The sequence below is a fragment of the Aaosphaeria arxii genome (assembly GCF_010015735.1).
Source record: "Aaosphaeria arxii CBS 175.79 unplaced genomic scaffold BU24scaffold_2, whole genome shotgun sequence".
Lineage (NCBI taxonomy): Eukaryota > Fungi > Ascomycota > Dothideomycetes > Pleosporales > Aaosphaeria > Aaosphaeria arxii.
The window spans coordinates 4,982,743-4,995,296 of record NW_022983475.1 but is presented as its reverse complement, the minus strand read 5'-3'; the positions used below and the strand labels follow the sequence as shown (position 1 = coordinate 4,995,296).

Genomic DNA, 12,554 nt, shown 5'->3' with positions numbered 1-12,554 from the left:
GTGTGTGTGCCGTCAATCACGCATGCATGCATGGAGGGGGCGTGAGACAGCAAAGATCATCCCGCTGGACTGCAAATGACCCGCTACGATTCCATTCGCCCATGTCTGGCCTGGCATTCTGTGATCGATGACACGCATACAGGACGATCACCAGGATGAAATGATTCGACGCAGGGTCCTGTGAGTACTATACGTTTAGGGTGGAGTAGTAATGATAGGACGTGGGTGTAGGAGGAAACAAAGCGGTTGGGCCTTAGCAGGACGAGTCGAATGTACTTTTGTTGAGGGTGGTCAGTACCGCGCGAAAGAGGCAGGTCAATAAGCCCTTCTAGCAGTCACTGATGAGACTGATAGGTGTCGTTCCAGCTTGGTAGCAACGATGATTCCCCTTGGATACCGAGCCGCTATGGTCACCCAGTATGATGGCATTGCTCACGTTTCAAAATAGTACAAAGGGGTCTTCGATCAGGTATCAGTACTGTACATGAGCTAGTGGTACCGCGATGCAAGTCGGAGAGAATCATCCCAGATCTAATACATGACGCAAGACCTACGATCATCATCTCCAAGGCCCCGTTTCTGTAGGACACCAAATCATGGGGACGGGAGAATCATCCGAGTGACTCGCATGAGAGCTGTCACTAGCACGAGAAGTTGCATTACCCCCATTTCTAGTAGATCCTCACGAAACCTCCCTAGAAGCAAGGCCCCCGATGAAGAACAGATCCGCAAGGGTCACACGGCATCTGAGGATGTCTCATGTACAGTCGTTGCTGCAGAGGGGGTCTGTCCCGTCACCAAATCGGGCCGCCCTTGGACCAGGTTGCAACTGTTTGCGTGTTACTGTTACCTATTTATCAATGTCCGATGAACGGACACGGCACTTCTAAGACAGAGATACTTATCCGGCACGTGGTGTTGTATACAGAAGTTGGGCGAAATGAGGAAAGGATCGACCCCTTTCAGCGGTCTCGAATCTCTCAGCCTCAGCGTATGTGCACTGACAAACAGAGCTCGGACATTCGTTTTTGGAAGCATGGGCATTTCAGATTCGGAAGTACGGTATTTTCCATATCGTTCTCATATTGAGAGGGGCTATTATTGCATCACACAGTGACCAGGTTAGACGAAATGCATCCAAGAAAATTTTCTTTCACATATTACGCTAGTAGAGAAGACTCGACTCCACTCGGAGTCGTAAGTCTTATGTATGTACAGGCAAAAGATGCGTTCATACGCCCGCCCAGCCCATGAAGTGAGTGGAACTGTGTTCGGCCTTAGCCAAGGCCTCAAACACCCCATATGATCGTGTACAGAACATCAAAACAAACTATTTTTGCTTATGAAACATACAAGATACCAACTATGAGTGAACCAGACAATGAGAACCACTTGGAGAGTCTCCAAGCTCCCTAATATAACAGAGTTTGTTAATGCTAGAAAATGCTCAATCATCCCGGCCCTCACTGTGCAATTTGGATAACATCATCATCTTGGCCCACCCCTTCATGCCGGGAGACATCTTCATACAGTGACTTGAACCAGCTGCCCTCTTGTTCGAGCAGCTTATAAGGCTTGCCGTACTCGACGAGAGAGCCCTGGTTCATCACGACTACTTTGTCAAAGTCGAGGATGGTGTCAAGCTTGTGCGCCACTGCAATAATGGTGTGCGACGCAAAGGTTGACCGAAGCAATTTCTGAACGTGAGTATCAGATGCGTGGTCGAGGCTGCGTAGGCATTAGCTAAGCTTATTCGGAGGGGTGTCCTTGTATGAGAACTCACCTGCTAGTAGCCTCATCGAGGACGACAACACTGCCCTTCTCTTTCCTGAGCATTGCTCTGGCAAGGCAGAACAGTTGCCTCTGGCCATGGGAGAAATGGAGATCCTCCACTAGTACGTCTAGAGGATGAGCATATTTGTTCTCATCACCCTTGCTGACGACAATGTCCCACAGTTGTACATCCTTGAGCGCCTGCATGATGGCTTTGTCATTGCTGAGCTTCAAGGGGTCTGCATTAAGGCGAACGGAGCCTGGCAGAAGATAGGCATCCTGGGGTAGGCCGACGAGACGGCTGCGAATGGCCTGTCGAGGAATGCGGTGTAGTGGTAGATTGTCAATAAGAATGCTACCATGCGACAGGTCTAACATTCGGAAAAGTGTTGCAACCAAAGAGGATTTACCACTGGCAGAAATTAGCTCATATCTCAAGAGAAACTAAAGGGTTGCGCCTACCTTCCAGTGCGGCCCACGATAGCGACCTTTTCTCCAGGTGCGATCGTAAGAGATAGCTTCTCGATGACTGGCTCATGGGGTCTATTGTAATTAGTCATGGCTAAGGTGGTACTAAACAAGTACGTACCGATAACAGGCCGTGATGTCTCTGAACTCAATCTTGCCGTCACCCGGCCAGTTGGGCGGAGGCATTTGGTCCTCCCCCTCGAGATTCTCGCTGATTGCATCGGTGGTGAAGGTTTTGATCCTTGCGACACTACCGATGTGTGTCTCAAGTTGAGCCCAGAAGGAGATCAAGAGCTTGACGCTCTGCGAGAACAGAATGACGTTCAAGAGAGCGACACCAACGTATCCAGGGTCAATCTTGCCATGGAGAGTGACAACTAGAACGATCAATAAGGTCGCGACGGCCGCAACAATCAAATCCAGGACTAATGTAAGCCAGCGCTGGACGGCAAAGAGAAGGTAGAAGGGGCGTTGGCTACGATCAAGCAAGGCTTTCGCCTTCTCGACCAAGAAGTCTTGCCAGCCAAAGGCGCGGATTGTAGCCAGACCGTCTAGCATCTCGTTGAAAGCAGAGTATAGAGGTGACTTTGCCTCGAGATCAAGGAATCTGAGTTGGCGAGAAGTACGGAGGTAGAACTTCTGGATAGTGAAGAGACTGGCGGCCACAATCGGGAACGAGATTGCTGCGTAAGGTGAGGACGCGGCGATGAGAGCCATTTGCCCAATACACATAACGAAAGCTAGAGCTGGGGTTAGTCATGCAGTTGGAAATACAACGCTTTGGTGGCTTACTGGCAAACGTGTTCAAAGCCGCAACCGGAAGTTCCATATCGATGAGCTGCAAATCTTGGCTGAACCTATTGAGTGTTACACCGGTATCAGTCGATGCAAAGAAGGACATTGGTGACCTGTTCGCTCGTCAGCTTTGCGACTAGATGACTGAAGTATATAGTACTTACCCCAGCACAGTAGTGAGGAGTTTCCAGTGGAAGTTGACACCAGATCGGGGAACCATGGTAATAATCAATTGCCTAAATTCTCATCAGCAGGATGTATAAGACAATGGGAAACTGATACTCACCAACAACTGATGATCAAAAACAAAAGTGCGACACCTCCTAGCATACCGTAGATACCAAGGTAGAAACCAAGGTTTTGATTGGGATGTGTCGCATTGTACGCAGCCCATTCTTTGACCCACCAGGTGGGGAAGAGTTGCCCGAAGATGAAGATTGTGATGGAAACAATGAAGATGATTGTGGGAACCCAGCCTACGGAGCGTACGTAGAAGAGATAAATCGCCGCATCACCAGTGCGTCGATTCGCCTCAGCTTGTATATCATCCTCGGTGATCTTTGCCGAGTTTGCGCGCTCGGTATATTTTGGAGGCGCCTCGTAGAGATGCTTGGAGGGAGAAAAGTCCCAGTCAGGAGGTGGGAGGTCGAAGCTGGACACGTATCCACCGGATCGGTTGAGCTTGTCGTAGGTACCCTGCTCTGCGATAGAACCGTCGCTGCTCAAGGCGACGATGTGGTCACAATACGGCAAGCGTTTGGCTGTGAAGACATGATTGTCAGTTGGTTCCTTCTATGGTGAGATAAAGTATTCGATCGATACATACCAGACGATGAAGCAATGAGGACTGTTGTCCTGCACCTTCGAAGTATACCTTCTCTTCCGAAAAGGGAATGCCAAACTCGATTTTCGGTTTGGGTATCGAGGCCACTGAGGCAATCGTCCAAGATGATAATGTCCTTTTGAGCATATACTGCTCGAGCAAGTGCCTGTGGATTTGGTTGTTAGTACATTATGTATAGTGGGGTGAACAAGGGTATGTCTCACAATACGCTGACTTTGCCCTCCGCTGAGAGCAATACCCTTACTTCCAACTTCAGTCTGATCTCCCTGTGGCAATAGTCGCAGATCTTCGTCCAGCGCACAACTACGGACGACCGACGCATACCATCGTTGGTCGAAATCTGATGTGCCGACAATGCTTTGCTGTACTGTTCCATTCATATGCCATGGTGTCTGGTCGCACAGCGCAATGCGCACTGACGAGATCTGCACCGTGCCACCCATCACCGGCAACTCACCTAGGATACCTTTTAGCAGGGTCGATTTACCGCAACCTACAGGGCCCACGACCATGGTAATCTTGGCTCGAGGCACAGCCGTTGTGATCGACTGCAGGCATCCCTTGGGTTCTTTCTCCTTGTCCCAGCCGAAGAAACCGTTCTCGATCACGACAGCCATAGTGCTGGAAAAGTTGCGGTCGCCTTCAAGTGAGAATCGACTCTTCTGTGAGGCATTAGACCCTTTGTCAGATTCATCGCCTTCAAGTTCGGAGGCCGAGCCAATGCTGTTGCGGATATTTGGTAGTTTTCGGCGCTCGACTTTACTCTCGGACTCGACAAATTCTTGAATTCTCCTGAAGGAGCCGACAGCTCCCATATAAGCTGCAAGAGCCATTATAAGGGATCCGAGAGGCTCGGTCAAGAGTGTGAATAGAGACAAAGATGTGAACACTGTGGCTGTATCAAGCGTTGACTCTCCGGCTTTGCTGCGCGCAATGACCGAGAAGACAGCAAACGTCGCAATCGGCGACACTACTGGAGAGATATAGGCTTTTGCGTATTAGCTAGTGTTCAGCATGTTGTTGAAGCTTGTACTTACAAAAGCCCATGGTCCAGATCAAGAGCTTCCTGAACTTCTTGGAAATATCAAGTTCTTGAATGCGAAGGTTGTGTAGGTCATCACGAAGGACATCAGTCAGACCACCCATCTTGACGCCCTTCATTGAGCTGAGCATGGCCGTGGTTGCTGCAATTCGCCTTTCGATTGCTTCCAACCACAGAGCTTGACGCTGCATGACGAGGCTGGATGCCCCGATCGAACCCACCAATGATACTTTAAGAGGAAGGTTAGCGAGGACTCCATGGTTGTTAATCATTAAACATACCGATAGCAACTCCAATAGGCACTGCACATGCAGCTCCGAGTTGAATACTCAACAGATATATAGCCAGCACAACTTCGGCAGTATTGGACCACAGCTCATGCGCTGTCTGCATTCCAGTGACTACGCGCTCGATATCGGCACTCATCAATGTAAGCGACGATGCCGTATCAACGCCACTCAATGTGACTTCAGTAGCTTTGTTGTAGAGCATTGATATCATGCCGCCTCGCATCATTGTGATGAATCGATAGGTAAAGTGTTGGTATTGTCCCGTTGATATCTTTGATTTGTTAGTCCTGCTGGATTGGAAGAGAACAAGTAACACAACTTACCGCGATCCCGACATAAACTAAGACGTACGCGCCAATAAGGCCATATCCAATGTTACGATGTTGCGGTGAGTCCTCTTGTTCGGAATAGGAGATTGCTCGATTGATCAAGAAAGGCTGGCAAAAATTGAATGCAATGAGACAGATTCGGGGCGGGACTACTGCTAAAATAGACCACTTGATTCTTCCAGATGTGACCATGAAGAGTGACCTAGACTTCTTCTCAGAAACTATCAAGGGCGAGTTAGCGTGCGATTTCCAATCCGTGGTTGAACAAAGTTTAATTCGACTTACGCTTGTCCCATGCAGACTGTATTCGATCTAGGAGATAGTCGGATTGCAGATGCTTGTCAAGCTGGAAAAGATCATCTAACCGCAAAGCGTTGGAATATCCTTTACGGAACAGTGGGTTCTGCCACCAAAACAGAGCTCTGCTGTACATTCCACTTGTTGCTTCGGGTGGATAATGAGAGAACCCGGGTAGCAGAAGATTTCTCTTACTCCTTGACTCAAAAATGATAAGGAAGATTTTGACACCCACTCGAGTGGTAAACAGAACCGATATCATCTCCAAATCTCTACTGATCGAGAAGCTCCGGGATCGCACGGCATCCAGAAAGAGCGTGATGAGTAGATAGAAGTTGAGTAAGAAAGATGTTCGCACATGGCGGACGTGTTCCATGTAAGACAAGAGACATAGTACAAAGGCGCCAACAAGGCTGATAACAGCTGAAGGTATCGCCGCCCTCGTCTTGAATCCTGAACGCTTTGCCCAAAGAACCAAAAGCGCCAGGTCGAAAGCAGCCAGGAATGACCATGATAGCTAAATCTGAAGTTAGATGTGTCCCTATTGATTAGGTAGACAGGGAGAGCCTGTCAAAGATCTCGATACATACCAATTTCGCTGGAAGCAGGTAGGACTTGGAAACCTTTGTTGGTTTCTTCAAAAGGTAAAGAAGTCGAAAAGGTGTTATCAAAAGCAGAAGTGCCAGAGGTGCTATGGAAAGGAAAGCATCTTCGAACAATAATGTGAAGTCGAATCCGCCTCGACAATTTTTCCCAGCGTAAGGTCCAAAGGTATCGTCAACCAACGAACACCTGGAAGGAGTGTGCAATGCCATTGAGTCCACAAAGAAAATCAATTGCCTAACCTGAATCCTCTAGTTGGGCAATAGATAGAATAGATATGGGGATCAGAGGATGGTAATCTAGTTGCTACCCCCGCTACCACGGAGTTCAAAACTTAGCTTCACATGGATCAACCGGCGGCATAAGATTTTCACCACCTCCACTGACTTAAGAGGCGGCGACGGGCGTCTGGAAGTCCTTACGAGACGCTTGGACAATGCTAGTGCGTGATCAGGACACTGCTGGGTGCTGCATTGCAGTAACCAGCCTGTAGGTAATGGCCTTCAGAACTAGAATCATTGCTGGGAGCTCACGGTCCGGCCACATTGGCGTGACGTTGACTTGGTATGCGGGATGTTGGTCAATTCCCAATTCCAACTACCTTGTAACACTGCCCTTGACAGTGCGAATTTTGTGGGTTGGGACTATTGGCTCAGCTGATGATGCAAGTCTAGGTAATGGAAAATCTCTGTGTAGTCAACCAGTCCAAAACTCCTTGCGGAGACTGCCGCATTTTCCGTAGCCTAGAGTGACTGGAGAGGTAAGAGGGTGTAAGTTCTGGTTGGTCACTGTGTTTTGATTGCCTACAGATTCGTATCTGGTTTTACCGCATTTGGAGTAAAGATCAGCGCCACATCTACCATGCCTGCCATTTGGTGATTGGCGGAAAAGTGCTCAGGAACAACTTTTGCTCTGTGAGCTCTAACGTCTGCTGTTCTTCGGTTTTATGATCCACCCGGATCGTCGCTGCCGCCTGCCCATCAAACCCGACTCCAAGAACCTTGCTATGATCCGTACTGCAATTACCAACGCAACAGCAATATGTCAGCTTTTTCAAGGCCTTCTGTTAGGTGTGGGTCGGGTTCTGATCAGTCCACAAGGTTTGAGCACCTTGAAGTATCAAAATAGGGTAAGGTCACCGAGGGTTGGATTGTAGAAATGAGGCAGACTTAGGTTGCATTGCGTTAAAGGAGCATATATTTCCTCAACTGATCGACACTGATTCTCTCCATCTCTGTCGTTAGCAATGGCCAGCACAAGCATGGGCATCGTATTCAACAAAAAGATTTTCCACGGTAGAAGGGAGTTGTGTCTCGGGGTAGGCTTAGACGCTGATGACGCTGATCGGAAATCGTGTCGATGATTCGCAGTGAGTGCCTTCTTTGGTGTACGCGTGAAGCTCTAACACAAAGCCTACAGAGGGTTCCGATGATTTGAGATGATGTAATTCATAAAAGTTAGAAGAGTACTTATGAACAAGAGGCAAGCTGCGTGATTCAACCATGTGACCAGGCATAGTTAGGCGCCGAAAGTGGCCGAGCTGAAGCTGTTCCACATATTGGTGGAGTCAAGAAATGGGGGCGATCCCCATGATTCCAGGCGGAAAGGTATTCAAACATTGCCGGTGGCGAGTCTGCATCGGCACAAGGTACTGGTTGCGTTCTAACCAGCCACTGCAGCCAAGACGAAAAAAAAGGACATATGGCATTTTTGATATTCGACAATGTTGGTATAGTTTACCGCAAGGACCTCCCGACTGTAGAGGGATGACAGCAAAATGATTAGTCTAGACTGAGAACGTGGAATGGTATTAGCTTTCGAGGGCCAGACATAAATAGCACTGTCGGAAACTGAGGAATATAGCTGCCGGCATGTTGTACTCGCTACATACCTTGCAAATGTGGTAATAAAACAGATGGTCTGTGTTTGCTAAAATGCACTAGGCAGAACTCACCGAAAGTGAACCTACGTGTTCCCCGTTGTGTCAGCGTCTACCATGATGTGTCATCTGCGATGATAGCTGGATTTCTTCGCAGGCCAGATTCTTTTCAACAGAGACGATCCCTCTTTCATCCGTTACGTTGTTTCGCTTGAAGAGCGTGATAGAGATACACTGCTGGATAAGTGGAGGGAATGAAGCGCCCATGGTAAGTCCTTCGGTGCTTATGCTATACGAACTTGCAAGCTTCAATCCGAGAGAAAGCGCCCAGGTCCAGGAACACAAGAAAATCAGTCGCAGCGGACCTGTGCAAAGACAGATCATGGCTGGATTGAGAGATTGCGTATATTTCAGCACTGGTATCAACTACCGGTTGGTGACGGTGTAGTTTGTGCCTTGGTGGTTACACGACATGGTAGACCGGTAAGAATAGATGTGAAAATCCCATAGAAACAGGCAAGGTTCATTTGGATAAATTGGGAACCCTCTTACCTGGATCAAAAGTCTTGGGAAGTTGGGATCCCGAAGGCAGTTAAAGCACCCCACAAATGTGGTGGCATTTTAGGTAAGTGATTACCGTTGATCTGATCCATCGAGCTAGTGGATCGAAGGGCTCCCTTCCTTGCAGACGCCACGAGTGCAGGGTTGCTCCAGTCCTTCAGCCTGAAACAACCTGGAAGACTGGCAGTGCAGTGCCTTTGGCATTACATCCGTACGAGCCCTGGGCTGAATAGAGATTATCTACACGGACCTTCGAAGCCCGCTGGCTGCATGCGCTGGATGATGATCTCATGCTTGTGGATGACGCCAAAACGACTGTTGACATGGGATGCACTTGAGTCCGGGATATGCCGTCAAGACAGATCAGCTCTGGTGAAATAGGACCGATGCTGTGGAACGCAGACCGTCAACGAGAAATCCAGATTCCTTGATACGGGTGCATCGCAAGCAATTACCGTAGCGGGGACTAATATTTTGGTGCTTGCGCTTTGGTGGTGGAGTGCGGGTGCAGCCGCCGATCTACGCACTAGAGTGGTGGGCCCGGAGACGGGTTACTACGGCGGTTGGCGAGCGGACAGAAGGGGACTGGGAAAGATGGGAAAAAGGAGGAGACAGTCTGGGGAAAGGAGAGGGAAGCATGGCTTCACGCTTATGGACACAGAGGACGCATTGGCGGCCGCTGTTGGCGGCGTGACGGCGCGAAGTACAGCCACTGTACCTACTCTACTAACAGGTGGATGTGGGCGTGCTACTTGCATGTCAGGTGCAGGAAGGTCGGCGTCCATTCCGCTTTCTTGGAAACGGATTTCGATGGCTGGCTGCTCGAAACATCGAGGACCAGTGAAAGAAGCCTTGGCTTATTACCATTTTCGTGAGTGACGACATAACGTTGAGAGTATGCGCGTTCCTTTGTGGAAATGTGGATGCCAGAGCAAAGGGGACTAGATCCACTATTGCTGGCACAGGTTTCCTGTTTGATCAATAAGAGGCCCAAAGAGAGAAAAAATTGCAATTGCGCCCACGCGATGAATAAGAACGTATGATGTGGAGCCGGTTCGTTGGCAGACGGGGCCGTGGGACTAGGTCCCTGAGTACACGCTATGTGTGTATGCCCCTAAGGTATGGCATACCCGTAGAGTGTGCAGAGTTGAGGCGGAAATATAGGTGAGTACTCCGTGTGAATGGAGTTTCTCGTACTGCGGACGCATGAAAGAGGAGAGAGAGTGTTTGGTTGCACCGAGAGACGTGAGTACGGAGAACACGATGCTCTATTCTCCGTACAGGAGTAGGCATTCCAGGAGATGAACAGTAGGTTACTGTATGAAAGTTCTTTAGGTGTGTATGTGTGTATGCGGGTATCCGTCCAGAATACGAGCGGAGAGATGGATGGATGGATCATGGAGGGCGTTGGCAGCAAGAACCTCGTAAATACGAGGTGGTTACCTAGCTACAGGCTGTAGGTAGGTAAACAGGAGCCTGAGGTGCGGTGGCAGGTGGATCGGAAGTGAGCGATGCAGCGGAGGAGAGGCGTCCGCGTCTTGTGTGATGCTGTTTAGGTTTAGAGTTTTCCTCCGTGCGTCGGCCCGTTCAGCTGTCATCCCAAAGAAAAACGGTGGGTCACGTGTCCCACTTGTTTCTCTGAGAATGCGAGCCAATAGAAGGAGATGATGTGACTGGCCAAGCGTCAGGGGTACAGGGGTGCAGGGTTCCTTTCAACCTCCAACCATCATCGACATTCACTCTTCCTCTTCCTCGTCCTCGTCCTCGCTCACCCCTCACCCCCTCACCCAACCCCCCCGTCCGTACGTACATTCTACATCCGTACATCCACATCTCTTCAAGATTCTCGTTCGTGTTACATGCGACGTGCGTGCTGGTCTCTCCCATGCAAATGCATGCACGCCTCTTAATTTACTGACAACATGGTTTGCTCACTACCTTGTCATCCGCCTGTGTAACAATGAGCTCCGACACTTTGCTTCATGACCAGTCTTTCCCTTCACCAGGAAATGGAGCCGCATTGCTACCGCCCGCTTGAATGCCTATTCGAGTCACTCGTAATATTACATTCAAATGTCGCTGTGTGTTTTCGATACACGGACTTCAACCGCATATGGCTCCCTTCATTGGTAGGCTTCATCCGCGACCAATACCTTCTGGCTACACTCGCCGAATCTTGAAATATGAGTTCCCATCGATTCGATCAAATATCGATTCCGCGGTGTCGATCTTGTGTCTCTGTTTGTAAAGCCCCTGATTTTCTTAGTGTTCAGCTTTCTATTTCATCCTTGTCTGCTTGTTTACCCGTAAAGCATCGGAGTTAGCGCACTGCATGCATCTACTATGATCCACGACCGTATTCGGGAATATTATTCTGGTGACAATGGTAATGACTTCATCGAGCTTTCTGAACTGGGATTTGGGCATTGCAAATCTGTCTTTGAGCTAAAATCAAGAAGTGATTGACGTGAAAGGCAAACAGGTGACATGGAAATAGGAACATTCCATTTCCCCACTCATATGCATCAGCTCCTGCACACACTTTCTCCGCTGCCAAATTTCTCCTTATTGCGTGCCCCAAGCCTTTCGTAAATCTTTTCTCCATACAGGTCTCGTAGCAACAGAGCTTTCACTACTCGTCACATGTAAGCTTTGCACCCTGCACCCAAGCTCCACGACCCCAGTGTGAGCTCGAAAAAAATAATCTCTGATCAATTCCTTCAGTCTCACATCGTGATCTCTAATGGACATGGTCTGAGGATTCGAAACATCTTTGTTTACATTTTCGATGTGATTGTATGATAATTGTATACCTACTTCACCTCCCACCACGGGCTTGAAACCTGGAAAGGCCATTTCGAGCTACCGCTCAAGCTTCCTAGAGCTATACCATAGCTCCAACAAGAAACATAAGCTGATATACAGCTTTCATTTCTCATCCGCCGGACTACAATTCTCAGTGAGTGAACCTGAGCACCTGTGATACTGACGTGTAGTTCGAGCAAGAGACAACAGCTTCAATCATGGCATCGCATCTTTCCTGCCAGTTTCCTGCGACCGGGAAACAAAAGGGGGGACCAAAGCGGCCTTTGTCTGTCCGAATTGAGCAGCGGCAGCTTGGTGTACTACAACAGTTCCTCCATGAGGGCGACAGGAGCGAGTCATTGTCTGCGGTGGTGCGCGCTGCCTGGGCCCTCACTCTAAGCTGCTATACTGGTCTTGATACTGTTTGCTTTGGATTCGAAGAGATTGGTGGGTTCCAATCTGTTCAATCTTCAGCATGTAACGATCCTGTTGACTTGGTGTCTTTGTTGCACATTGACCACGCGGTCCCGACAAAGGAACTCGTTAAACAAGCTCGCGAGGAAAGCGACTCAATCGTTTGCAACAGTAGTGGCAACTGCCAGTCCAACACATCGGTGTTGATCCGCTATGGAATTGCGCCACAGAGTGCGATCACGCCGCAAAGCAAGGCATCAATGATGTCGGAGAAGGTAGCTCGTGCGGCATCGAAATACATTCGAAAATATTACTCACGACTTTCACAGTGTAACATTAGGCTTCTTGTCAAGATACTCAAGACGGGAATCAGTATCTTTCTTGAATATCGTAACTCGTTCATACCCACTGAGCAAGCCAAGAACGTCGCGGGTACAGTCGAACAGATCCTTTG

General features: G+C 49.0%; 2 protein-coding genes across 2 annotated transcripts; one reads left to right on the top strand and one right to left on the bottom strand.

Moving 5' to 3' along the window:
- Positions 1 to 1,165: 1,165 nt before the first annotated feature.
- BU24DRAFT_419833 (ABC transporter) lies at positions 1,166 to 6,791 on the bottom strand. The gene is made up of 14 exons (XM_033527311.1): positions 6,429 to 6,791; positions 5,827 to 6,355; positions 5,536 to 5,762; positions 5,204 to 5,483; positions 4,918 to 5,151; positions 4,084 to 4,868; positions 3,863 to 4,025; positions 3,323 to 3,797; positions 3,201 to 3,272; positions 3,034 to 3,149; positions 2,363 to 2,981; positions 2,236 to 2,316; positions 1,784 to 2,185; positions 1,166 to 1,728 (listed from the first exon to the last, which is right to left on the bottom strand). Exons 1-14 carry the CDS (start codon positions 6,651 to 6,653, stop codon positions 1,464 to 1,466), a joined length of 4,473 nt encoding a protein of 1,490 aa, XP_033388628.1. The 5' UTR covers positions 6,654 to 6,791; the 3' UTR covers positions 1,166 to 1,463.
- Positions 6,792 to 8,585: 1,794 nt separating this feature from the next.
- Positions 8,586 to 9,866, top strand: BU24DRAFT_406863 (uncharacterized protein; the record flags this gene model as incomplete). The annotated part of the gene is made up of 5 exons (XM_033525782.1): positions 8,586 to 8,588; positions 8,627 to 8,803; positions 9,284 to 9,584; positions 9,645 to 9,752; positions 9,847 to 9,866. 5 exons carry the CDS (start codon positions 8,586 to 8,588, stop codon positions 9,864 to 9,866), a joined length of 609 nt encoding a protein of 202 aa, XP_033388627.1.
- Positions 9,867 to 12,554: the final 2,688 nt, after the last annotated feature.

What these genes read in the sequence shown, in the direction of transcription:
- BU24DRAFT_419833 (XM_033527311.1), bottom strand. Translation starts at nt 6,653, where the DNA reads ATGGCATTGCACACTCCTTCCAGGTGTTCGTTGGTTGACGATACCTTT. An exon ending in GAGGGCAAAGTCAGCGTATT is followed by an intron (nt 4,026 to 4,083) that starts GTGAGACATACC and finishes CCAAATCCACAG; the next exon opens with GCACTTGCTCGAGCAGTATA. An exon ending in GGCTTTGAACACGTTTGCCA is followed by an intron (nt 2,982 to 3,033) that starts GTAAGCCACCAA and finishes CCCCAGCTCTAG; the next exon opens with CTTTCGTTATGTGTATTGGG.